At 41.6% G+C, this 26,187-nt stretch overlaps 1 protein-coding gene across 1 annotated transcript in view; it reads right to left on the bottom strand.

The window, feature by feature from the left end:
* Positions 1-26,187, bottom strand: part of nrxn2b (neurexin 2b) — a gene marked incomplete at both ends in the record, with an annotated part of 653,173 nt that overhangs the window by 11,780 nt on the left and 615,206 nt on the right. The window contains 2 exons of the mRNA XM_083937460.1: positions 7,448-7,773; positions 20,677-20,766. Coding sequence (XP_083793586.1) covers positions 7,448-7,773; positions 20,677-20,766 — 416 coding nt within the window. The remainder of the gene's footprint in view (positions 1-7,447; positions 7,774-20,676; positions 20,767-26,187) is intronic.

Raw genomic sequence — 26,187 nt, 5'->3', positions numbered from 1 at the left:
TGGACTACAGTTTCTGAAGCCTTGAGTATGGTATTTCAGCCATCACCATCTTGTTTTTTTATGGAAAGTGGACTTGACTATAACTGGAGGAGAGGGCGGAGCTGAGCACTTAGCCAGTGCTATTTCAATGGCACTATGCTAAGCTAGACACTAAAGAGGAAAACTGCCGACTGATTTATGACACAAGTTCATCTGTATGCACTGTCCATGCTGCACTGACACAAGCCAGTTAAAAATCTGCAGTTTACCTTTAGTTACCAGCTAGCACCTGCTAGCGAGATGCAACCGAACGCTGAAAAAGACGTTTTTAGACAACCCAAATTAAACAATTAATTTTGATGAAGAGAAAACACAGTGTGAGAGACAACACCCAAACATGTTCACAGTGCCGTATATTATAGATGTATGCTATCGACTCCGATATTGACTAATTCGCTGGATTGGATATCGGATGAACGAGGCCGATCCAGCATTCTGATCCAGTCATTTCTTTTTTATTAATATCATACACAGCAATACAACAGTTACAGCGATCTAGACACTTCAATTCTATGTTTTCAACACCAGTTAGGGTTTTATATTCCATTTTAAAATATCTGTTTACATGGAAGTGCTATTTATTTCTTTTTGCTGCTAATGTAAACTTTGTTATTTGTTAATAAATAATATTAAGTACATTTATCTATATTAAATGGTTAACTTTTTTTTTTAAATAAGGCTAAATATTTATGTCAAACCTGGTGCCTTCACTCACATGGAAAAGTATACGGTTCATTCATTCAAAAGTAGTATCGGATTGGTATCGGGTATCGGCCGTTACGCTCAGCCAAGGTATCGGTATTGGATTGGACCAGAAAAAAACGGGATCGGTGTATCTCTACTGTATATATGTATCGCTTAGACTCCATCCCGTCACTAGCACGGCAACCTTCAATCACAAAGTAGCCACATCCTAGCATCCCCTGCTTCATGGTCTATTTTTCCCTGAATAAACTCATTAGGAAAATGTTTACCGAGGTAATAAATCAAGTGAGATGTAGGCTCATTTTCTCATTGACTACTATACAAATGGACTTCTGTTTTTGTGGTGTCAAAGAATGCCGGTTTAAGGCACTTTAACATTGGCTTCACTTTTCAGATGTGGAAGCTACGTCCATCTGGATTATACAGTCTATGACTTACACACAAGCTAATGCAACCAGTAGAGGCAAATGTAAAAAAGGCTGTAGGTACAAATTCTCTCTTTGGTTACAACATGAAGATTCATTGTTGAGCAGTTTGTTAGTAGTAGCACATTAGCTGAACATATGGAGGTGAATGTACTTTGAGAGCAGTAGTGTTTATGTAAGCATGATGTGAAATACGCTCTTTCTGATCAAAGAGGTGCCTTTTTCAACCCATACTGCATGACTCACGGCTGCATGTCTAGACAACCTTTTGGTTGTTATTCAGGACGGGGTCATCCGATAGAAAATGGGGGGCGTTTATCAGCATAATTGATTCAAGAGCTGCACTGCGTTTTCTCTCTGTTATTAACACACCGCCCAAGTGTAATCATTTATTAATTACATCATGTAAGTGTGTGTTCACATCACCTGGCTCTCAAATGGGCCTAATGTTAATGCTTCAGTAAACATGCATTTCTATACCATTTATGCATTCAGCTGCTTCTGCATGACATGAATCAATTTAAATGTGCACTTCTTTAAAATGAGCAATCCAGACGTCAATAAATGCCTGTGGCGGGGTGTGTTTGCGGCAATAATCCAATGTCTTGCTGACTGTGTGTCAAATGGCAGTTTCAGCCTCCTGGAGCTATCAGAGTTTTAATTTAGTGCAACATCTGTGACACACTTGTAAGCCCCAATTCACATCCTCCCTCCCTCAAACCTCTAAAACAGCCCAGAGCATCAGCACTGAGTGAAAAGTCACATAAGGCACAGTAAGGCTGTGTTCTGACAAATGCCGGAAGAAGGAGACCAGTTTGACCTGGTCAGAACTTTCCTCATCAGTTTCCAAGTTGAATCCACCAGGAGACAACCGTCTCACATCCATCCAGACGAATCGGAGATCACAAGCACCTGGGAGTGCTCTCGACTGAAGACAGTAGCAGCAACCCTGTTGCTTGTGATCTTAGTTTTATAACACTCTGACACCAAATTTGGGTCAGAGCGAGACAAGTGATGACTCTGACTGTTTCATGGATACCCGCAGTATCGAGGGGTGAAGGGAAGCAAAAATCAGGCTCCACACACACATCAAAAGGTAGATCTTTTATTCTAAGCATCAAAGCACATTATTCCACTCTGATCAAAGCTGCAGCGCGGCGGGTAGCTCAGAGCTTTTGGAGAAATTGAAATTTGTGTTTCCGCTAGCTTGCTTTCCGCCACCCTGGCCCGTCTCCTGTCGTCTCCGCTGTGTCTTGGTGGGTGCTGGGGATATTTATTAGAGCTCCGTAGTTCCTGTTGGCTTTGCCCATCGCGGTATTTATAATGCTATTACTATGTTTGCTCTAGCACAAAATTACACCACAGGCTCTATCGGATGGATTATTAACTACCCAAAGGACTGCATGCATGCATATATATATATATATATATATATATATATATGCACAGGACTACGTGACTGTGACTAATATAACTGATGCAGGGTCTAGAGGTTAATTTTAAAGCTGTAAAAGTGAAGATACTGATGTGAGCTGTAATTGGAAATTAAAAGTCTTTAGTGATATTCCTGAGTAGCCCCTCAAGTTATTTTACTGTGTTTAATGTTTATTTATATAGTTTCACATCTTGGTAACAGAAGAAGATACACAACTCAAATAGCTGTCAGTGACTTATCCATTTCCTGTAATTATAGGAGGTATTAAAGGTAAACCAGAATGGGCGCCACTTTCCTATTTTGCAGTCTTTTGCTTTCTTTTTTTCACCCTTTTCTCTTAAGGCTTCTATAATAAATCCATTATTCCATTCCAATTCAATATTAGGTAGATAAATCGGTTTATCAGAACAACCATCGATTACCAAATAAAAGTGGAATACAAACTGCGATTTTCAGTAAATTCTAAACCCGAAAAAAAGAAGTTTCACCACTGAGTTCCTGTGAAGCCATATAACCAGTGAATATGAAAGCAGCATCTAAAAAGAGACTTGTATCGTCTTATTTAAAGCTATCATACGTGGGATTTAAAATATGTGATTTTACTCGGTTCCAGAGCTGTGAATCACTGATTTGAAAAGGAGTTGTGTTCCTCTCCCTGATGCCACTTTATTTGATTGGAAAAAAAACTTTGTAGGTGAGATTGTTACTCTTCCTGTGCAAAAGCCAAACAATAAGTGACAGAAAATGCCTATAAAATTGTAAAAGTCATGTATGATGCTCACAGCCAAAAACAACCCTTATATTGATGCGTTTCTTGTAACAACATGACAATCATTGACTGCTGCAGCTTCTGTGTTCAGGATGGAAACCAGGGGCAAAGCCAGAAGTTATAAGCATTCAGGCCTCAGGGGAGAATTTTTTCCCCCATTAACAGCAGCTATATGCATTATTTATCAAGCCATTTTAGATAACAGAATGCCTGAAATCTGGACAATCCTTTAGAGCTTAGATCCTATTTATTTTTTAATCCAATTGTTCTCCAACTGTCTTCATCATTCATCATAACAAGAAATGTGGAAGTGGGGTCATTTTCACTCCACACAAAAGAGGCAGAATATTGTCTGATATTACTATTTTTAAGTTACATAACTGGTATTTGGCATAAACAGCTTTTCTTATCTAGAAACCTATGTATTTTTTGTTTACAGTGCTCAGTCAGAAATATAAGCAGTTAGAGAGACTGAGGAGAAATGACACCAAGTTTAAGGAAACTAGTGATTCTACGTCTGACGATAAAAAAATGGAAGATTACTAACATGAACACTCTGTCCTCACATTTGGGTACATGACATGGTGTCGCAGTTGCTGAAGTCTTCGATAAAGAATCCGAAATCAGAAGATGAATGAATTATTCTGCAGTTTGTAAAAAACAGTTTTCTCAACAGCATAATCTTTAGCTTCTGACCAAAATTAGCAGCGCATGTAACTGGATTTTAAGATGGGCCATTAGATGTTTCTTTCTAAAATGTTCTTTGGGAGTTGTTGTTAACTTCTACCTTCAAGTTTTATGAAAGATTCTACACATAGGAGGTGTTAATACTAAAATTGTAACCACTTCTGAAAACTACACTGCACATTAGTGATTAGTGATTAGTCACAATTAGGTTACAAACCTTCTCATTGTGCAACTAAATGTTTCAACACAATATAATACTGAAATACTGTGAGAAATATTCAATACAGTAACAGGTTCTTGATTTATATTTGATCCGCTCTGCTTAGTTTCAGTGTTTGATTAGAGTTCAGAGCAGTTATTAACACTGTGAGAGACCTCTTGTTGTAGGTTGGGCGTGGTGGAAACTAGCAGATGACATTAGGAGCAGACAGGAACAGAGGGGGGAGGTATAGATACGTGACTTTTTTCAAAGATTGTTTGTCTCATTGCGCTATCAGGATATAGTCACAGTTATGCAGAAAGTTACCAACTTCAGCTTTTTTAACATTATTCTTATCTCATAGTTGTTTTTTTTGTTTTTTACTTTTACTCTTATACTAGTTGTATATAGCTGTCATTTTATTTATTCATAGTTTTTCTTTTACAACACCTGCATTTCCCCTCTGGGGATCAATAAAGGCTAATTTTATCTCTTATCTTATCTCATAGTGCAACATACACCTCCTAAATTTGAGCTATTTACAGCGAGTCTCTGTTTGGATTGACCTTGAGTTGTATACAAGTTTTAAGTTCCAGTATGCGGCAAGCTTATTTTTGTCTCTTCAGTTATGATACACACCACTGCTCATGTTAAATACCAATTTTTCTTCTATTTATTCCAAACTGCTGTCGCTGCCATACATATGAAGGCAACCAGCAGCGCTCTATGTGCACCACAGGCCTTGCTGAGGACAGACAGACCAGACACAGAATGTTTAGAAGAGCAATTACAAAGATTTCATACACTGACAGCTGTCCAAAATCAATGCAATCCTCAACCCGTCGTGATTCTTGTAGAAGCTAAAAGATGTTACTATTCAAAGAAATCAATGACTCTATGAGACTCATTAAAGATTAACACAGTTGATGGACTTTATTGGCTTCCTGTGAATCTTGCAGTCAAAAAAGCCTGCTGAATTTTACATGACTACAACTGTGTCTAGTCTCACTGTTTTAGCACAGTTATTCCCTTTCATTTTCACTCTGTTTTGAGGGCGAGCAGATGAGCTTGCCAGGCCTTCAACACCACCTCGCAAATAATCCAGTCACACTGTGTGAATGATCTAGACTGTGTTAGCCAAATCTACGCCCCGATACTGCTTTTATGTTTTTGTGCACAAATCTTTGATCATTTAAGTATGTGCATGAGTGACTCATTGGTAATATCTATTCACTCTCCGGCACATATCCTTAATGCTATTTTGGGCCACTGTGGCGATACACTATGTTCCGCTAGGTACAATAATAAAGAAGAAGCTATTACAATATGTGTACAATAGCTGAAAAATAGATTCTCAGCTAAAAAAGCACTCTAAAGGTAGGACATCAGTGGGCAAATGAAGCACTCATTAAGGTTTGTAAGAACAGACAAGCAGACAACACTCAGCCCTTTACCATTCTAAAATGGTTCCAGATAATTTATCAAACAGGGCCTTCTATGGCTGCCAATTTCACGGCCCAGACCGCTGCTATAAAAGCTCGTTATATGCTTTACATGGAACAATATTTCCGCCAAGAAGTCTGGAGGCCAGAGATATGATATTGAATGAGTGGATGGCTCCATGTGACATCTTAGAGTCAGGTTCCATTGATCTCATGTTTGGAGAGAAGACGCAGAAACACTAAACCCCACACCGTTCATCTAAATAAGTCATGCCAACTGGGGGTGCTGGAGACTGTGTTGTCAGTAAAGGAGCTTTGACCGACCTTTAAGTCCAGAAAGAACACGCTTGGGTGAGCATTTGTGAGCAAGGACCACCTTGATAGTTTTTGTCAGCAGCCATCAGAGCGCTGCTTTGATGAGGCTTCATTAAGTGTGTTTTTCTATATGTGCAAAAAAAAATAAGCTGGAGTTAGTACAGCAAACACCCAGTTCAAAGAAAATGGGGATGTTGGTTTTGCAATAAGTGGCATGAATTGCACACTCGTGCCATCAACAGCCTCACCTTGACTTCACTTTAATTGGCACTGCTGCGTTCATTGGAAATGAGACGGATAGGACTTTCAAAGGATGGATTCTGCTAAGGTTTGAGATGATGATAAAGGGACAAAGAGTGAGCCGGTCTAAATATATTCTGATGCTGCTGATCGCTGATGTCAGGACGAGCACGAGTGGCTTACTGACTGATCTCTGATAGGCTTCCGTGGACATGAATAGCACTCATGAACACAGCTGAATGAGAGAAATGTGATGGTAATTGGCACCTTGCCTTTGTGTTTCCGACAACATCATAAAAGTTTGTTGGACAGTAGAAGTTTATTTACAGTTCAAAGTGATACAATAGCATGGAAATAGCTGATCCGGGGTATAAGATGGAAGAAAAGCCTGTATCTAATCTTGATCACACTTGCTTTAAAATGCTATACAGCAAGGTGTTTTTGCACACCCTTCAGCTTGCAGCTAATGATACTGGCCGTGAACTAGAGCATGTGGTGCCTGTTATTAGGTCTTTTTTGAGAGCAGTGGGTCTGAGTGACCCGCTTCTTCCATCCTCCAGTACGTGGGCAACAGTGCTCCCCTACTGATTTCCAATTGTTACTTGCCATGGTGGTAACAGCTACCCCTAGAACATAGGGATAATCATCAGACCATAAATCATAGCCTTTTGCATGCGTGTGAAGGAGAGGCATACGTTTATAGCACCCTAAATTGTTGTACTGATGCTGCCACAGGGTTTCCTTCTCATTATGGTCCTCCCCTCCACCAGCCTTTGTTGTTCTGTGTGGATGTACTGTAATTTCTAGCAGCCTACAACGTCTGGGGTCGAGTCCGCCATATCTTAGAGCAAATCAAAATTGTGGTTTTGATTGTTCTTATAGGACTCCCCACACAAAGCTGATATGCGGCTCCCTCTCAGGCTAAAGGGTTATTGAACATCTAAATGGGGCTGAGGGCTAAAAAGGGAAAGCTCACACAAAAAAACTGCGCTGAGGACGTGATGGTCTGACCTTACAGTTGACATTTTCTTTGTGCGTCTACTCGTCCAATGGAGGCTATCTGGGTACTTGGCCATGCTGTTTAACCTTTCAGATATTGTATTCAGCATTTTGAGATTTTGCAGGAAACTTCAGAAAGTCAATTAAAAGTAACTGCATTAAAGCTCAGATCAAAGACTCATGACTGCTCACCTGAGTGACACTGTCCCTCATGGTGGGGGAGCGCTGTTTGCGGGTGGTGGTTGTGGCCATGGTGGTTGTTGTCTCCATGATTGTGGTGGACATATCAGCCAGTGGGGTGGTGGAGGTGGTGTCAGTAGTGAGCACTGAGGGCACGTCACCCACCAGCCGCAGGTTACCCTGGGTCTGTACATTGGGGTCACCCTCGGCTGCTAGTTTGAGCACCTGCAGGCCGTTGTAGTACAACCCAGAGATCTGGCCCTGGAAGTGGCGTCCCTTTTCTCCACCCCCACCAATTTTGATGAACGCCTGGCTGTTGAAGATGGTCAACTGGCGACCTGATATGCGAGAAATAAGGAAGATGAAGGAAGAAGAGAGAGGAGGAGGAGAAGAGAAACCATGGCAAGAGGAATAGAGAAAGAGAAAAAGGGCAAATAAGATGAATCAGTCATGGTCTCTGGGTTAGCTTGCACATAAAACACAGGCACAAAAACAGAGAAACAGGGGAGGTAGAGGGACTATTTCAATCACGTGGGATTTCCTGGGCAACACTTTAGGGAAATTGAACCCTGGTTTTGCTGCCGGTGCAGCCATTATAGTCCCGGGCACGTGCCACTTTCTCAGAATAGGCAGCCTGAATCTGGCAGTAATATAAATTGCAGGGGCAGTTGCGGCTTGACCCTGAGACTGAAGGTTCACAGCGAAATGCATCTAATTTGCTCTGAGATGGAATATATTAGAACAATGCTGGGTCTGTGTCATTGACCTCCAATGCACCTGAGCTGCACAATGATAAAGTACCTCTGCCAGCAAAAAAAATGTTGCCCTGCTCTGCCATCCAAAGGAGGAAAAAATAAGATCCTCATTGGAAGGAAATGTTTAATTCAGCAGGGGCTCTCCCTCTCTGTGGTCATTACCATTCATCTGGATGGATAGATGGATGAAGGGTCAACCATTTAACCAGGGTCCAATACTAATGTGTTACCGGCTGGAGTTGGGACGGCCTAAAAGGTGTAGTTTTTCTGCCTGTATTTTCTTTTAACTGATGTTTTTTTTATATAATTTCTTTCCAGTATTTACAACCCGGCTCTCCTTGGAGTCATACCTCTTGGACTAATGCAAACTTTGACCCCTATTATGAGTTATGTAGATATGAGGGAAGATAGAGAGTGGGGGGAGGGCGATTGCAGGATAATGTTGGAAGGATGTGGGTTAAAATGAGACCTGATGAGGTAATTACTTAGAGGAGAAGCCAAAGAGCTTTTACATACAGTATAAATCAATTGGTGTAAGGAAAGATGGAGTGTGTTTGTTTGTGAAAAGGATACTACACTAATGTGTGCCTCTGAAAGCAAAATATAGACCCTCTAGAGATGGTGTGGTAAGGACCTCTGAAATGAGAGACCCCTCTGGCCTGATGGGAGTGTGGGTTTCTGTATGGAGATGTGTTGCTTTTTACACAGGTATAAAAGACGATGGCTGCCCCTCGGTGCGTGTGTCCGCACATTAGCATGTCTTTTCTTAAAACTGGCTTTGTGTGTAATTGTGTTTAATGATGACTAATGAATGCTCTGGATATATTTTGAATGTTGCTATTGTTTTCTCTGTGGGACTGGAAGCCAGCAAGGACAGTCTTCTACTCATCAGCATAGAGACACCAGGGGCAGGCCTTGGGTCCATTTGTTTTCAATTGAGAGAGCTGAAAGGGTACTTCATCACTGTAATTATGATTTACTGGCCATCTGTATGAGTGCACTCGTTCTGACATTTGTGGTTGGGACTGACAGGTGGGTGGGACTATCAGACAAATAATATCAATTAATGCACATGTATGTGTGTGGGCGTAAAAAACACATGTTCAGTATATGTGTATCAGTACGTTTTCTCCAGAAGTGCTGGAGGAATACATCTATCCCATTGAGATGGGCCATTACATGTGTCATCCCATTATCAGATCATTAGGCCCGTCAGGGGCCCACAAGGGACCCAGCTCCCGTCCCCGAACTTCATAATGATGAGACTTAATGTCTGGCATATGCACTGTTGACATAATAGCTGAGTCTCACTCTATTATCTAATCACTAAGCATGTTTGGTGAGGGAATGATAATGAAAAAAGGGAGTGGGAGGGACCAAATGTCATCAGCAAGGAAAATACGAGATGTAAAAAACTGTTTCAAAGTTCTCTATGTATGTACACACACAGAAAACTTTGAAACATTACAAAATATCACACTTAGAAATGCACATGAACAGTCTCAGTCCACCTTGCGGTCCCCTTAAATCACTCTTCCAGTGTCCTTGACAAGAGGACACATACATACACACCCACACGTCAGCCAAGAGGGTCTCCATTTCAAGCAGCCCCAATCGGCCCCCAGTCTCCAGTAAAGGGTCATAAAATGCAGGGAAGTTGAGGACATACGAGTGTTTCACCCACCAAGCAAGAAAATATTATTTATTTTAAATGCAAAAAAATAATGCCAAATATCCATTTCAGTGTTTCCACTAAATTCATTCTGCACGTGAATTGATTCAAGTGTCTGTGGTTAGTTCACATGCCTGTGAAAAGGACAGTTCAGTGCCTGTTATCTAGAGTAAAGCAAACAGAATGGGTAGTGGAAGACTAGTTGACATGCTGATAGATTCTGTGTTTATGTGTTTTTAGCTGAGCGAGACCATATTCACTTAAAAGTCCAGTGACACTGTTTTCTCCTCATTGTTCTTTGCTGGAAATGATGTACATTAATGTAGCACAGCAGAGAACTGTAGCAGACGTTAGCCAGGCGCTAAACAAGTCAAATATAACTAATTAAAGCTTAATCAACACACTCTTTTCACAGTGTAGAAAGCACATTGTTATCACCAGATGACTGACAACTTTGTTTTGCTCATTTTCTGTAACCAGTCAAGAATTACTGAACTAGCTAATTAGCCATCCGTTATCAAGTTAGCTGGCTTGCTAATTTCACTATGCTTTAATGCTACACTGGTTACAGAAATGGGCAGGATAGCGGGCTGATGGCTATTGGCAGCTGGTCTGTTAATGGTCCCTCCGCCTCTTCTTCGAGTCTCCACCCACCCTCCTAAGTAATCTGCCAATGGTAAGGTGCACTTGCTAGCTTTGGTCTGATAAACATAACATACGGAAATGAGGGTGGTTTCTACGGAGCCCCCCTAGTGACATTGGATAAAAAAAGAATGCGTGGCCACGGGATAATAATGCATGGCCACAGATAATTCACCTTCAGTAGCGGATGGTTATCCATATAGAGCTGTCAGTGATGCTGTTTATTATTCACGAATAAAGGTAAGTATACAGTAGTCTGCCTGAGGATATCATTGACAGCTGGTTTGAGGATACTGGCACTGGCGGTGGCGTGCACATGTATGAACATTTGCTGACCAGAGATCACTTCTTATGGCCACAGTACTAGCATTACTCGTCCTGTATCAAAGATTAGCTCTCGTCATCGATTGAGCAGCGTTTGTCCCGGCTGTGTTTTGATGAACTTCACCAATAACCTATCACATCTGGGGTGGTCACTGGGATGGCTAAAATAGCCATAGTCTCCCAGATCCTTCAAGCTGCTGAGTAATTGGAAATGACTGCAATAATTAACTCGTGGCCACGCATTAACTATCTGGCCCCCATGCATCACTACCTGTTGGTCACGAGATAATAACGCGTGGCCACGAGATAGTAATGCGTGGCCTAACATTTTATTTTTTTATACAATGTCACCAGGGGGGCTCCTAAGGTTTCATATTGGTGTCAGTTACAGTCTGAGCTGAGGCACAGGCATAAGTAAGTCATATTGAAAATTGATTATGATGCAGAGTAGGGGATATAAGTTATACCTCTGATAAAGTCTTGGGCACATGTGAGTATCCAGGAATCCATCAGGCGACCTATATAATTCTGCATTGCAACTGCAGCATGTGACTGTGTCCTCCTTCGTTAAAAATAGAGAGCACTGTGACAACCATTAGTGCGTTCGTTCTGTCTGAGATGGAGCGAAAAAGAAGAAAGGTGCCCTCTAGACTAGATGAAGGGAAATCAGTGTTTGTTTTTGGAGCTGTCTGGTCAGGATGAAACTCTAACAGGGCCTGATGAAGTTATTGTTTCAGGGTCTGCCAGGTCAAATCAAAAGTGACATACGGTTTTAGAGCCAATTTGGGCAGCGGGCAGGGGCTGGGTAGAGTGGGTGGAGGGGTGGGGATGGTGGAGGAAGAAGCCTCTGCATGACAAGCAATCACAGCGCTTAATATGACAGAGCTGGATGTGGTGCTGCAGCAGAGGACAGGGTGTGTGCGTGTACATAATAACTTATGAAATGTGTCAGTGAAATGACCTTTATGTGTGTGATAGTTGGCCTTTTCAAGTAGTGTGTATTTGCCCAACATTTATTTACATAGGCCTTTCCCTTTGTGTGTTTCCACAGCTTACTGTGTGTGTGCAAAGTAGACAGCACGGCACATGGGGTCTGAACATTGATGAGGATCTATTGAACCGGTTTGGTGCGTTTGGCTGGCCGCTGCCTTTCCACCCTCTCCAGGGCTCTTAAAGGGAAATTTCGGTGTAAAATCGTCCCAGGGTCTTTTTAGGCAAATTGGGTCATCAAATAAGCCATCGAGACAATTTTTTTTAGTGTACGAATTATTAACATAGATTTTCTGGAGAGTCTCTAACAGCCTGTTGTGGCGAGTTGGACGCATTAAAACGTCTTTTTTAACCACTAATACTCCTCCAAATAACACCAAACCTCTGCAGTAGCATGAGAAGAGTCCCTACACATTAACCGAAGCACCAACAATGTAGTATGTGAACACATAGTGTATTAAAAAAGTATTTTGAAAGACTTCCCTACTGGCCCCGTAACAAGCTTCTCCATTCAAGTCACTTACCAAATGCAATCCAAAGGGAAGGAGCCCATTGATGATTTATTCCAGCAAAACACGTAAACATTGTGGTTTGTGGCAGAAACGGTAATCCCTTTGCCTAAGCATCTCGATCAGCATCTCAGTGTCAAGATCCAAAACAATAAACCACTGGTTTATCAGAGTACGTTCATCGTACCGCAATGGCAGCCTATGAAAATTTCTGGGTTGTAAGCGTTCATTTTTGCTTTGCAGCCGGGAAAGATACACACACGAAGCATTCTTTCTCTCTTCACTTCAAGTTGCAGGCTAGTCGTCTTTACCCGCGCCTGCACTCACTGTGCGTCTTCCGGCAACACAAGCCCCCCGCCCCCTACTCTCTGACCCCTGAGATCTGAGATCTGCGTAATGTTTTGGTACTGCAGGGGAAAGCTGTTGTTGGGAAATTTCCCCAAACTGCCACAAACCAGAACGTTTGCGTGTTTTGCTGGAATAAATCATCAATGGGCTTCCTCCTTTTGGAATGTGTTGATAATCGACTTGAATGGAGCAGCTAGTACTGGGGCCAGTAGGTAAGTCTTTCAAAACACTCTTTTAATACACTCTGTGCTCCGTTTTAAGTGTAGGGACTCTTATCATGCTGCTGCAGAGGTATGGTGTTATTTGGAGCCGTTTTAGTGGTTAAAAAATACATTTTAATGCGTCCAACTTGCTGCCCCGAGCGTATCCGTGTTAGCCGCGACAGGCTGTTAGCGACTTTCCGGATAATCTACGTTAATAATTCATACACGAAAAAAATTGTCTTGATGGCGTATTTGATAACCCAATTTGCCTAAAAAGACCCTGGGATGATTTTACACTGGAATGTCACTTTAAAGTGACAGGCATTTAACGGTGAGTGATTAAGATTCATTTATGTCTTTGTGTATAAGACAAATAAGTACAATTTTTTCTTTTTTAAAAAGAAGACAAATGGAAGTCTTAACAGCCATGCTAGCTTCTCTGAGAGGCTGTACTTGCTAACGTCAGCATGCTCACGATACAATAAAAATGCTAACAAGGTGATGATAAGCAGTTCAAATGTATTTCTATCTATCTATCTGTCAGTTAGTGAGAGGTTTAAGAGGTTATCTTTTTTCTTCTATTTGCTCTGTACATCCCCTCCTAACTCTGTAAGTCCATATTTTATTAAATCTATAAAGTATCCTCTCATAAAATCCATAGTGGAAAATGAAATCTGGAGTGAAAATAGCCCTGGGTAATGATGGGATATGCATAGCAACATGCTGGAAACAGACTTAAAAACATTAAGAAGTGGAGGGGCAGCCTGAGCTGTGAAACGTATGTAAGGCATGTGAATCCTTCTTGACTAGAAATTGTGTTTCAGAGGTGCTGCATCTCCTATACAGCCTAGGGATATATAGTATCCTGGCTAAATAGAGCCTCTGGATAAAAGAAGGTGGGCACGACTATTTCTAAAGGCAATATCAACCCTAATCACACCCACCTTTGGTTGGATCACCTTGGGGGATTAGTGGCTGATAGCCTAGCAGGCGTTACAGAGGAGTGAGAAGCATTCTGATAAACAGCAAACCATCACTATTAAAAAAAAACAATATGTAATACGTAAGGTGTTTTTTTTAGGTGCAGGCCATAGGGCAGCTCCTGAATTCCTGAAAGACAGGACACTAGATAAAGGAGAGATCGGACAGGGATGGAGAGAATTGGGACATGAGAGAGGATAGGAGCAAGGGAGGGATGATGGACGAGTAGGACAGGGAAAGAGTGAGCCTGCATGAGGATAGAATGTCAAAGAGACAGAGCGAGGGTATGGAGGGAGGGATGCAGGGAGCAGATGACAGCCCTGATATAAGGAACAAGAGGAATAATGCAGTGGATGAGGAAGAGAAAGACATATACATGGGAGTAGGATGTAAGAAAGAAGTAGGAGGGAGAATAGTGAGTTTGTGAGAACAATGGCAAAGCGAAATGAGGTAGAGGAAAGTGCTTCTTATGTAGAGCTACTGAATGGCTGGTGAGTCACCTCCAGCTGCCCTACCCACTTTTTCAAATGCATTCAGCTAAAAAGTACATTGTTAACTGTGTGGTTATGAGACCTACACCAGGGTTAAATATGTAGCTGAGGCCATAGCTTCGTGTATAAATGCATCTTTGAAAAGAAAATATGTTTAAATAGAGGGAGTGGCTATGTATTTACTCAGAGGTGGGAAGAAAACTAAAATAACATGCTCAAGCCTCAAATGTACAGAATGTAAATTATAGTAATTGTATGACTGAAAAAATATGTTTTTTTGTAGGAGATTATTTTAAAGGATAATGACTGTGAAATGTCTGACAAAGTGTGTTGCAGTGTTGCAACAGGAAGTTTAGTCCTCGCCAGGTGTGCATTTACATTTTTTTTTTCCAGTTATTCTTCATCATATAACGAGATCACTACCCACATGTATGGTTTTCTCTTTTTTGGTTTTATCTGCGAATAAAGTGATTTAGATAATCAGGACTTCAGGCTGCCTGATGACTGATTGTCACCGTTGGCCTTCATGGCAATGGTGCTGTGTATCTAGATCTTTGGCAATTACTTTGATAAGTATAAAGATACCCTAGCAGGCAGAAATGTACCAAAGCAAGTTGAAATTTGTACTAAACCAGGATCTGTACAGAAAACCTGATACATTTTACATACAAGTGATGGATTGACAGTTAGTTAGCTAAAATTAATGGGCAAACATTTTAAAATAGTTAGCTAACGTAATGGATAAACAGTTGAAATACAGTAGTTAGCTAAAGTAATGGATAAACAGTTGAAGTTGTTGGCTAAAGTAATGGATAAATAGTTGAAATGGTTAACTTAAAGTAATAGATGAACAGAGATTGTACTGACCCTCACCATTCAAGGTCAATGCCTAAACTCAACCATCTATACACATGCGTAGAATGGATCAGGTTTCTGGTACGGACTGGGCAGCCTTAAGGTGTTTTTTCACTATTTTTGCTTGTCTGGTACTAGGACTTTTTTCCCTGATTTTAATAAAGTTTGTGTTTCTATAGGTAATGTAAAAAGGCATCACTTCCTGTGTGCCTGAGGGTTTTTCTAATGAAAGACCAGAGTTAAAAGGTTTTATCAGTTGGTTGCAGGTTGCATCACTCTTGTCTCCTCCTAGATACAAATACTCTTTCAACCAAAAGTAAAGTGCCCTGGTAAGACGGCAACACATTTCCAATTGCAGCTTTGCATCGATGCAATATCCTCCTCTACTCTTTTCTAAACATAGAGAGAAGTGGCTTGTCTCAGATGAGTTGTGGTCGGTAATTACTAGCTGAGCTGAGCCAAGCCGGGGTGTGGGCTGGGCTTGGGTCACGCTCTGCGTGCTAATGCACAGATTGCTTGTCAGAGACTGTGGAATAATGGCTGTATGTCTACTTCAACCCCCAGGATGTAGGTGGAGAGGACAGGAGGTGACGGCGGCTTGATACTGTGCTCTCGCCAGACTTAGCCCCTCCCCTGGCTGTAAGAAGCTAACCTGGAGGAGGTGATTGTCAGAGGGAGGCAGAGGGAGATTGGGGGGAGGATGATCTAAGTGTACCCATTCCCAGTGGAGGGGATATGAAAAGGACTGCTGCTGGAGAGAGCAGTATCTCTCTCCCTCCACCGTCATCATTACGCCTCTCTCATCCTCCATCTACTCCTGTTATCTCACAGATAGAAGGGATGCCATATGGTTGCAAGAAGCTTCTGAAATGTTTTCTCTTAGCTGAATTTGCAGGGTGGGGGGGATGGCCCAGATATTCACCTCAGTCAATACACTGCTTTGTGATGTGCAGAGCAGAAAGTTAGACTGTTTTGCACGCACAGTCTTTATGGGTTAGTGTTCACAAATCCTTCATGCGCCTGCAGAATTTCTAGTATCCGTATCAACAAACAAGAACTCCCCCAATTTCCATTTTCTTCTCAACAGAAAAAAAAATAAGGAGGAGAGAGGCAAGAACACTGGAGCACAATGGGGGTGGGGTGGGATGCTGACAAAGTCGATTATGAAGTGTTCCCAAGTTATCTCCTCGGCACAAGGCTCTCTTTGGTAATTAAGAGCGTTTTGCTTTTTTACTCTTCAGAAGTCGGGCTGGTTTGGGTAGAACACTATGAATTAATTGTGTTTGACAATGGCCAAGAGGGACCAAATGCAGCATGAAGCTACTCTGAAAGCCTTGTAAGGCAGTATGGAGCCCTGAGGTCCTTGAAGGCAGCTGAGGGCGCTGGGATTGCGGTAGTGAATCTGCAGGACTCCAGAAACAGGAGATTGGATTAAATCAGATGTGGCTCTATATCTGATCCTGTATCTGTACATAGATCTTAAGGTAATACTGTCGAGACACAGACAGAGAGGGATAGCACAGTGGTTAGCTAGCTTCTCTCTTTTCATCCACTCCAGCTGCGACTGTGTTGTTTTTAGTCCATTTCATGTGAGGGGAACATGAAATAACAGCAGGTCCCTTATTTCAGAGACGCTTTCTTGCAGCCACTTTTCTACTCATGAGCAAGCATGTTAAAATTCATACAATTTTCCCCTACTTCCCTCAAACATGGCCATAATAGTGCAGAGAGATCAAATGAGAAGAAGATGGTAACTCAGCAGGATACAAAGCTCACCATGGGGTTGCTGAAAGACAGACTTAAAGGGATTTACTCCAGTTGACTGCGGCCTGATGCGAGACAATCTCTGAAATGAAGCTGGGATTATGAATAGCAGATCTTGACCAGTGCCTGTCCTGGAGATATTGATTTGGGCTCTGGCCCCACACCAAGCTGGAGGACTTGATTCCCTTTGATTTGGGAATGGGGGAGCTCACACTAGACTATTAAAACACTGAACATTAAACCTGGTTCTCCATCTTTGCTCTAGCTTTTAGGCCACAGAGACCCAGTGTTGTAGTATTCCCCCTGCACTCGTGTAGCTCAACTCAGAGCTTGATTGTCATGCTGTTGGAGATCCAGAGGGATAGACTCCTTGCCAGAAGAAGATATAAAGCTCTATTTTTTCAGGGAGCTTTTTTCGCTTCCTTGCTCATCTGCTGAGGGGAACTGCTAAGGGGAATTGATTCTTGCTGGTTATTTGTAATCTTTATTTTCTAATGGAGCTCCCTGATGAGATAAGGAAGCCGCAACACATTACTGTTGTTTCTGATGTAGAGAAATGCTCGCCAAATTTTTAGCGAAGGCCTGCGTTGTCGGTCAAGGAAAAAGAAGTAGGAAGAGTGGGGAGCAGAAAAAAACTGGAATGACAGTTCCATCAAGGCGAGAGAAAGACGCAAGGAAAAGAGGATGCATCCGAGCAACTTTTGGCTTGGATAGAGCTGTTGAAAACTTTTGGCACCCGGATTTTTACCCTCCATTGGATCCCTGTAATGTCTGCCGTTTTCGATTTAGTCAGCGGGCACAGAGTCGGGCAGAGATGCTCGCTCTGATCTGCCTCACACACAGCAGTGTAGATGGGATAAGGGCTTCGGAATGAGATGCAGTGACACAGCACAGCTCTCCTCTAGGACACTGCTGGCTCCAATGACTTCCATTATATCCCAACCGTGACTAAACCACTGATTTTGTGAGAGTGATTGTGAGTGATTAGTGTCTTAGTTTGTGTCCACACATGAAGATAAACGTGCAACAGTCTTGAGATTAATGGCACCGTTGTAGTACCAATGAGATCTGAGAGATGTGGAGTCTATGCTCGTTGAATTCTAACATGAGAAGGCGCTTGGAGCGGAGACCCGTGGGGCTGCTTGCTTTGTACACTCTGGTCAAGACCCTTTGAGGCATTCATGTAATAAAATCACCACATACTGGAGACCAAAATACCATACATTTAACACAGCCTGGACTATTATTGGACATCTGTTACAGGATGAATGGTCCAGGCTGTTTAACCACACAGCAGTCTCTAACATTCAAGTGTTCATACATTCTTCACCCTGCACAGCAAATGACATATAGAACAGTACAGTCAAAATAGTGAAACAATAAATGTTAAAGGGACCAAACACATTTTGTTGAAATGATCCAGAGCAGAAGCGTCATTTTTTGGAATTTGGTGTTCAGTTTTTTTCCTTGGTTTTAACCCTCTGAGTTTTGCATTATGTGGAAAATGAGCCAAGGGGAGGAAGATGCCAGCTGGAGATTTGTTTCTTTTAGTAGTAGTTAGAACTTAGTTAGCTGTTTTTATTTTGTTTTTTTTGTCCCAAGCGATCGCCGCAACCTGTCCAAGTTCTTCCAAATACTGACATCCAGGTCCAAATGCGTTCAAATGTTAAACATAATTTATAACAAGGTTATAACTGAGGGCTCTCTGAATTTGTCACCAGCAGGGCAAAGCTGGAAAGGTTCTCGAATGGTTTTAAATTTGCAGTGGAAGGTGGGGAGTCAAGAGAGAAGCCCTCAGCGGTTAGTGTGGGTGGAGTTTGATTTGCCGTTAGGTGGTTAGATTCTGCTTAGGATTCTTAGCTTTAAGTTCTAGCTGCTTCCTTATCAAAGCAACACACATCTTTAACCCTTTGAGCTCTGAAATGTCCACTAATCCCCCTCATAATCTGGACTGACATATTTTACATGCAAACAGCATCTTAAAGATTCCAGAACCACTGTGCCTCTTCAGTCCATGACGTGTGTTCCTTTAACGAATACAATCAGATTAACAAATAAGCATAATCTTTTTCTGAAAACTCACCCTGATTAAAGCCATCACTTGAGGTTTGATGGGGATTATTTGTTTATTTTGTTTTCCTACTTTCTCAACGATCTCATCTAAATGATTGGAATCATTTCAAACTATAGAAGAAAGAGAATAATACATTAAGTTTCAAGCTCCTTCTCTGCAGATATTAATGGCATGCACAAATCATTTTATAAGTGGATAATGAATTTTTTATTGATCCTGTTTTTCATTCAACATTCATCTCTCAAGCTTTTCTGATTCTTCTTGTGTCCTAACTACACTCAGCAGAAGTGCATTCCCTGATGTATTTGAGGTACCAGAAAGATGAATGCCACAATTGTTTTGTTTCCATTAAATAAATATGCAGGCTCTTCATTTATCTTGTTTGTCTGTTGCATGCATACTTTATTTAGCTCTCAGAGACAAATTTTATCTTCTCAATTTACCCCTGCATATGTTGTCATTCACAATACTTATTCAAATGAGCCCCTAAAGCTAATTGGCTTATGTTTAAAGCTCTAAATTCATGATAATCTCGACACATCTCTTATGCAAATTGAAAAGATAATGCAAACCTAACTGTGAAGTCTCAGAGAGAGGGCATTCTGATAATCCACAACAAAACCATTCACGTATTATCATCCAATACTGCTACATGCTACTTGTTTCAGCCTAGCAGACTTCATGGTATGCACAGAAGTCATGAGCAATATATTTACTGCCACAAAGAAACTATTTTAAGACTCTGCTGTCTTTAGCTGTCTTTCTGATTCATATTATTCCTCTTTTTTTAAACTCTTTTTTAGAATCAACCACCTTCAGCAGCACAAACACACGGCACAGGACAAAGACAAGGAGGTTGGGACATTCGGCACTCAAAGGGTTAAAGAATCATCACTTTGATGACACTTATGGTGCTAGTTATGCGCATTGTTGGGCGGAAAATGTGCGCCCACATGCTGCAAATGAATGTAGACTGATTACTGAACAAACACTTCAACAGTCCCTTTAACTTTTAGTGACTTCCATGGGGGGTGGGGGTTTCTTTTTTTCTTGAAAAGTCAGTAATAACTTTTTTTTTTCATGAATGATTAAATATAGTCAATGCAAATTCACATTCAGCCAACAAAAGACACAGGAAAGAAGCAAACGGAATCAAGAGGCTATTTACATGTAGTTAGGTTATTAGGGGGTTATGTCGGGTTATTTGGGGGTTAATTCTCTGAAGAGATGCAGCCCCAGTTTAAGGTGCTTTGGATATGGTCCCCAGTGCTAGAGAATGGCGTTATTATTGAGAAATATATGTCATTTTCTTTTGGCCGATTATTACACAGTGAACTGCCTCAACTGGGCAGGCTGGGATGTAAAATAATGGCAAATATATGATGGAAAACAATGTATGTTCCAACAATGTTTAATTTCCAGGTTAGATACCAATTGAGATAAGGAATATTGAATGGAATGAGTTAGGATATATCAGCCAAATTATTAGGCATGTTAAATCTGAATTTATCAGTTCTGTTAAAGGGCCAAATCACATTCACCCCTGTTGCGTGGCACTGCACCTCCTCCAGAGTGGTGGTTAACGGAAGGTTAGACGGTTAGATCATTAGTGGAGTTAAAGGGATTTTATTACCTTTGTCGAGTAGCCACTCATCAACTACCCGACCAAGTCGGTATGGGATTCTTTGTCTAGCAATAGCCAGGCGCTCATTATCAAAGTTCCCTTTAAGAAATTTGGAGAAGACAAATTAAGAGAGGTTACAAAGAAATCTGGAAGTTGAAAGGTTAGAGGTTAGAAGGGCAACATGGAAAAGGTTTAGCAAGTTATGTACTTTAAATCAGCTTTAGTTAGGACAGGAAGAACTTGAGGAAGTGTTTTTGGGCTGGTTTGTTTGGTTAGACAAGTTAACAGCATTCTAGTTACCTTGAGTTTAAAAGTGTTTTAATGTACTCACAAATTAAACAGATTTATGAATTATTTAGATATAGTATGATTACATTTGTAGATGGTAGCTTTGCGCAATACACTTTAGAAAAGCATTAGCAATAATGAAGTAAACTAAGCTAGAATCACACACAGAACCAGCAATCATTGAACATCAGAATGTGAAGGAAGAAAGCAGAAAAAATACATTTCAGTATCAGCAAGAAAGCATTGTTATTTCACATGAGCATGAAAGAATCACACAGTACTAAAACACATTTCATGGTTGTTTCAAGGAAGACATATTTTAGTTCCCATTGCATACAAAAAATTTGTGATGAGAAAATGCTCACCTCCTTAACAGGATAGCATTCTGCCCGTGGAGCATCACTTCACTTTGAATCCCATTCCTCTACTTCAGCTAAAGCGAAAAGGATTTAGTGAAACAGTCAGCACTGTTTTCTTAGTTTTTCCCCCCCTTATGCATTAATTGAGCACTTCTCAGTGGCACTTGGCAATTAGCATCACTTCATCAGCATGTCAAAGAAGTTACATCGCCGCTGTGCAAACTTATTATTCCTCACTTCACTTCAATCAACCTCTGGGTCATGCTGTGCGCATCTCCAGCACTGTCAATAGAGACGGAGCTGGAATTAGAGGAGATGAGGGGCGGCTGATGGTGGCCAGGCTGGGGGTTTGATGAAGTCTAATGTGGTGGCAATGTCAGAGGCTTAATTAGGATTCATTGTCTATGTCAAATGGCAATCTTCACAGATTATAGGCTATGCTAGCACAGTAGATTCCCAAAAAATGGGGTCAGGGAATCCCCCAGGCGTTGATGAGGAGGTTCATCCATATATATGAATTCAGGAACATTCTATATACCTAAAAATATATAGTTAGTGTCTACCGTCGAGGACCTCTGTGCCAACACCTCTGCCTTTACCAGTGGTGTACAGATCTTCAGAGAGGCGTGAATCAGAGTAGGCGGAAGAAACAAAAACAGTGACGCATTGCCGACACAATGATAATATTCTCCAGAATACGTGATTCACTGTCAGTGGTGTCTGAGTAAATATTTAAAAAATATGAATGTTTAAAACTACAAAAACACAGAGTTGTCTGCTGCGGTCCTACAATGTGTTCCGTACACACACTGCTAAAAGAATGTGGTGACAGAGTGATCGTCCTGGGTGCATCCACACCAGAGGTTGTGTTAGACTGTCTTGTGGGTCATGAAAATTCCTTCATTATTTATTATTTCCTGTCATTACCAGCTTGAATTGTTTTCACCTTGTGAATCTGTGTGTGTATGTTTGTGTGTGTTTGTGTGTGATTGTGTGTGTGTGTGTGTGTGTGTGTGTGTGATCATGGGAAAATATGGTCCTGGCGACACCTACTGTAGCAGGAACTACTTCAGTCTAATAGGTATTTATGTATCTGTCTGTCTGTGGTTAGATTTCGTCACCATGTTAGTGTTGTATTGCGACTCTGCTGCTATATGGAGGAGACAATTTCAGTTTAACTAGACGTGACAGACAGCCTTCCGATTTTTCCATCATCATTAAAAAAAAATCCCAAGTGACGGGAAATATTTGGTTAAGGCAACCTTACACACCAGTACGAGCTGTCCACTTGTGATTGGCTCACCCAAGATACGCGTCAATGCCGTTTTGAACAAGACATAGTAGCCTAGGGTATGTTTGAAGTGTACTTAATAACCCCCTACTACCCCAAGCACCACAGAATTCAGAATTCCTCCTGAGTTAGCTAAAAGTAAGCCGAAATGAACTAAATACATAATTGCAATGAAAAAGATTCAGTGATGAACTGCAGCTGTGATTTCGCCCTAAATTAACATCCTACTCAATCCTAAAAGTCTCTGTCAACACAATATGAGCAATTTTGGTCCTGATTGTGAGTCTAACGTGAAATGTTGGTGAGCCATTGGCTGGTGAAATTGTCTGCAGAGAGACAAGTTTTAGGACTAAAGCAAAAGTTTGGGGCCAGAATCTAAACAGTAAATAGTCGAACTCTGAGGTTTATCCTAAATCTAGTAGTAGTACTAGTATACTTGGACCACCCCCCCCCCCCCACTGCTCTGTGCTGCTGCAGTGATCTAAAATAGACCACCTCTCAGTTCTGCAGTACCTACTTCCACTCCCCAGGGGTCTCTCTACCCACGCCTGCCTGCGCAATAATGGCTCACACAGGCTGAGGAGGAGTGTGTGTGCAATAGCATAATGTATGCGAGCAGTTGTTTGTGCATTGGAAAGAGGGATACTGAAATAGATGATGAGATTTGAATGGAGAAAGAAGGGGTGAAATGAATGATAGCTGGCAGATGGATGGAGTAGCATATATAGGGCAACAAGTATGACCATCAGTAGGCGGCACTGATGTACTCTATGACCTCAGTGTCATTCATATGCTGCACCTGTGGCACTCTGTGTCATAACTGTCATCAGGTATAGGTTACATACAGGAAATTACGAACTGTTAGCGGATGTTTTCATCATTTTAAAACATATAATTGCCAGTAATGATGCTTTTCCTACCTTCAATAATACCTTAATTAACACTACATGGGCGGTCTGGAAGATCAACAAGGTGGAGCCATTTATTTAAAAACAATTTCATGTAGTTTCTGGTGAAGTGGCAGCAAACTGTTCCGAGAATTGCTGCACGTTAGTGTGACCAATTACATGCATGTGTTCACAATGCACTTAAGATTAGCTAGGTACCACTCTGCCTTCTGGAGAGGCAGTGCAGCAATTACAGTGAGCCGTACACACAGCCCTATTGTAGGGATGACATGGGCACTCTGCAGCAGTCACTGAGGTAGAGAAGGAGAGGCAGAGGCTGCGGGAGGTACGGAGAGATCGAGGGGATGAGAGTGGATGAGAGGGGTGAGGTGGTTGCGGTGGTGAGGGGCTGTTGGGAAAAGGCCGATCAAAACAATGACAGAGTGAAGGGAAAATAGTGGGAGGCAGCATCCTTAGTGAGATGAATCAATCCTGTGCATGCATGTTGTTCTCCTACTGCTGCATCTGCTATCTCGTCCCCCGATCTGACTAAACCTCCTCCCTCTTCTAACTTTCTTGTCTGAATCACACTGACGCAGCCGCTTCCAGTAATCCGACAAAGCCTCTGTTTTATCATCCAAATAATAGTTGGTGATGAGTATCAACTGGATAGATGTAGCTCTCTCTTCTTTGCAGCTGTTGGACTCTGTGGTCAGTAAAATGGTGCCCCCTCCCCACCCTTCCCCCTCTGTGCCTCCTCTTTGAAATGTTTCCTTTCATTTTTGCTTCCATCACTCTTCCCTAACTCCCCTTGCTTGGCTCACTCACTCACTCCTTCTTGCTTACTCCTTTCCCTCTTCTTCTCTAATTGTCCTCTCCTTGATCTCAAAGAACCATGTCCTGTTTTCTTCTTTCTCCATTATGATTTCTTTCCCCCAATTTCCTACCATTCCAATTATTTCTTTGTTAGCGTTTGCTCATTCTCTCCTTTGCCTTTTGTTCCTTATCTTTTTCGTTCATCCAATGTTTTGTCCTTACTTCCTCTGTACTCCTGCATTTCCCTCACATGCCTCCTTAAAATCCCTCCCCCCTGTTTTGTTCACCTTCCATCCAGTTTATCCCTCCATCCTTCCTCATTGCCTAGTAACAGAGTGAGTATATCACAGATTAAATGTTGTACACATGCACTGCCGTCCATTACCCCCCCCCCCTACACACACACAAAAGTAATGAGAGTGAAGTGTGTGTGTGTGTCCAGTTTGTAAATGTGTGTGTATTCTACACCTAGCAAACAACGTCAGTGGCAACATCCTTATCAACTACCACAAATGACAGCAAAATCAACAAACAATGGTTTTGTGTATCTACTCCAAAACACACACACAAAAGACGGACATGGGGAAATAAACTAGGGAAGTGATAGAAAACATGGAGAGCAGGATGTGATGTGATGAATGAAAAGTATGTAGAGCCTCAGGAAAAATAATCCCACAAAGTTGTGTTGGACAGGATTTTGTGTCACCCACAGCGTACTGTCAGAGAATCTAAATTCCTCGGCACCCTGCTTGTTTGTTTGCATCTGTTTGCGCTTGGATCCTTAGAGAAATAAGTCATTCTGAGTGAACCAGTGAAACTTTTCCCTTCTCACTCTCCTCCCCACCAGCTGAAGCCTGCTCTGCATGAGAATGGGGGGATAGATTAAACAGCTGGGCCCTTGTCTTCTCCCTCACCGCCATTATCTCACTCGCTCCACTCCCAAGACCATTCCCTTTACTTGATGTGAAAGGCGGAGAAACAATGCTATCGGACCTGGTGCTCAAGGAAATCTGATATACAAGAGAAAGAAAATAAACTAGCAAATTAAACAGTGGCTCTCTATATATTCTTTCTCAAATAGCCAACCTTGACTAATGGACATCGATGGCTACAGTATGTTTACATCCAGATCAAATCTACCTTAAAGGGGCAGTCAATTGATTTTACAGGTCAAAGTTAAATCACCAGCCAAGGAGAGGACTTGTCAACAGCTGTATAATGTTAGATTGTCTAATGTTACTCTGCGGTTGAAAATCGTGTGCGTAAACGATGATGTATAAACTGAATGTATGACTATCTGAATGGTTAGTCTGATGTAACACCCTTTCAAAATACAATTTCCGGGACCAAATGCTCCACTAAAACAAAACAAACGACAACAGCCGAACATGTAGACAATTACGATCACCTCTTTCGTAAGTTAGACACCTTTTTCCATCAATAAGAAAGAAGTAAAATGACAATTACGTTTTGTTTTTTTAAACTTAGATCTGTTCAAACAATGGGGAACACGGCACTGAGGCGTTGTAGAAATACGAGGCCGATAAGGCAGAAACAATGGTGGAAAACACAGATTGGGTGTCATTGCAAAGCAAATACTGTGACATATTAAAGTAGTCCAAGGAGCATTATCCATCAAGGGAATGGAGCACCCACACAAGAAGGATGACATCACACAAGATATGACTATGACTACCTAACTGATAACACTGACTGACGTGTGTTTGCACGATCATTTCCAAACATATCTGTTTCTGCCAGTCACAGATGCTGTAATTCTCCTCTTCACCAGGTAAACTGTGTAATTGGTGGACATATGGGCACAAGGCTTGTGTATTCTCATTATAAGGGCGTATAAATAGTTTATCCGACAAAAAAA

Source organism: Echiichthys vipera (assembly GCF_963691815.1).
Source record: "Echiichthys vipera genome assembly, chromosome: 22".
NCBI lineage: Eukaryota > Metazoa > Chordata > Actinopteri > Perciformes > Trachinidae > Echiichthys > Echiichthys vipera.
The sequence above is the reverse complement of the archived record's forward strand: the minus strand, read 5'-3'. Positions and strand labels throughout refer to the sequence as shown.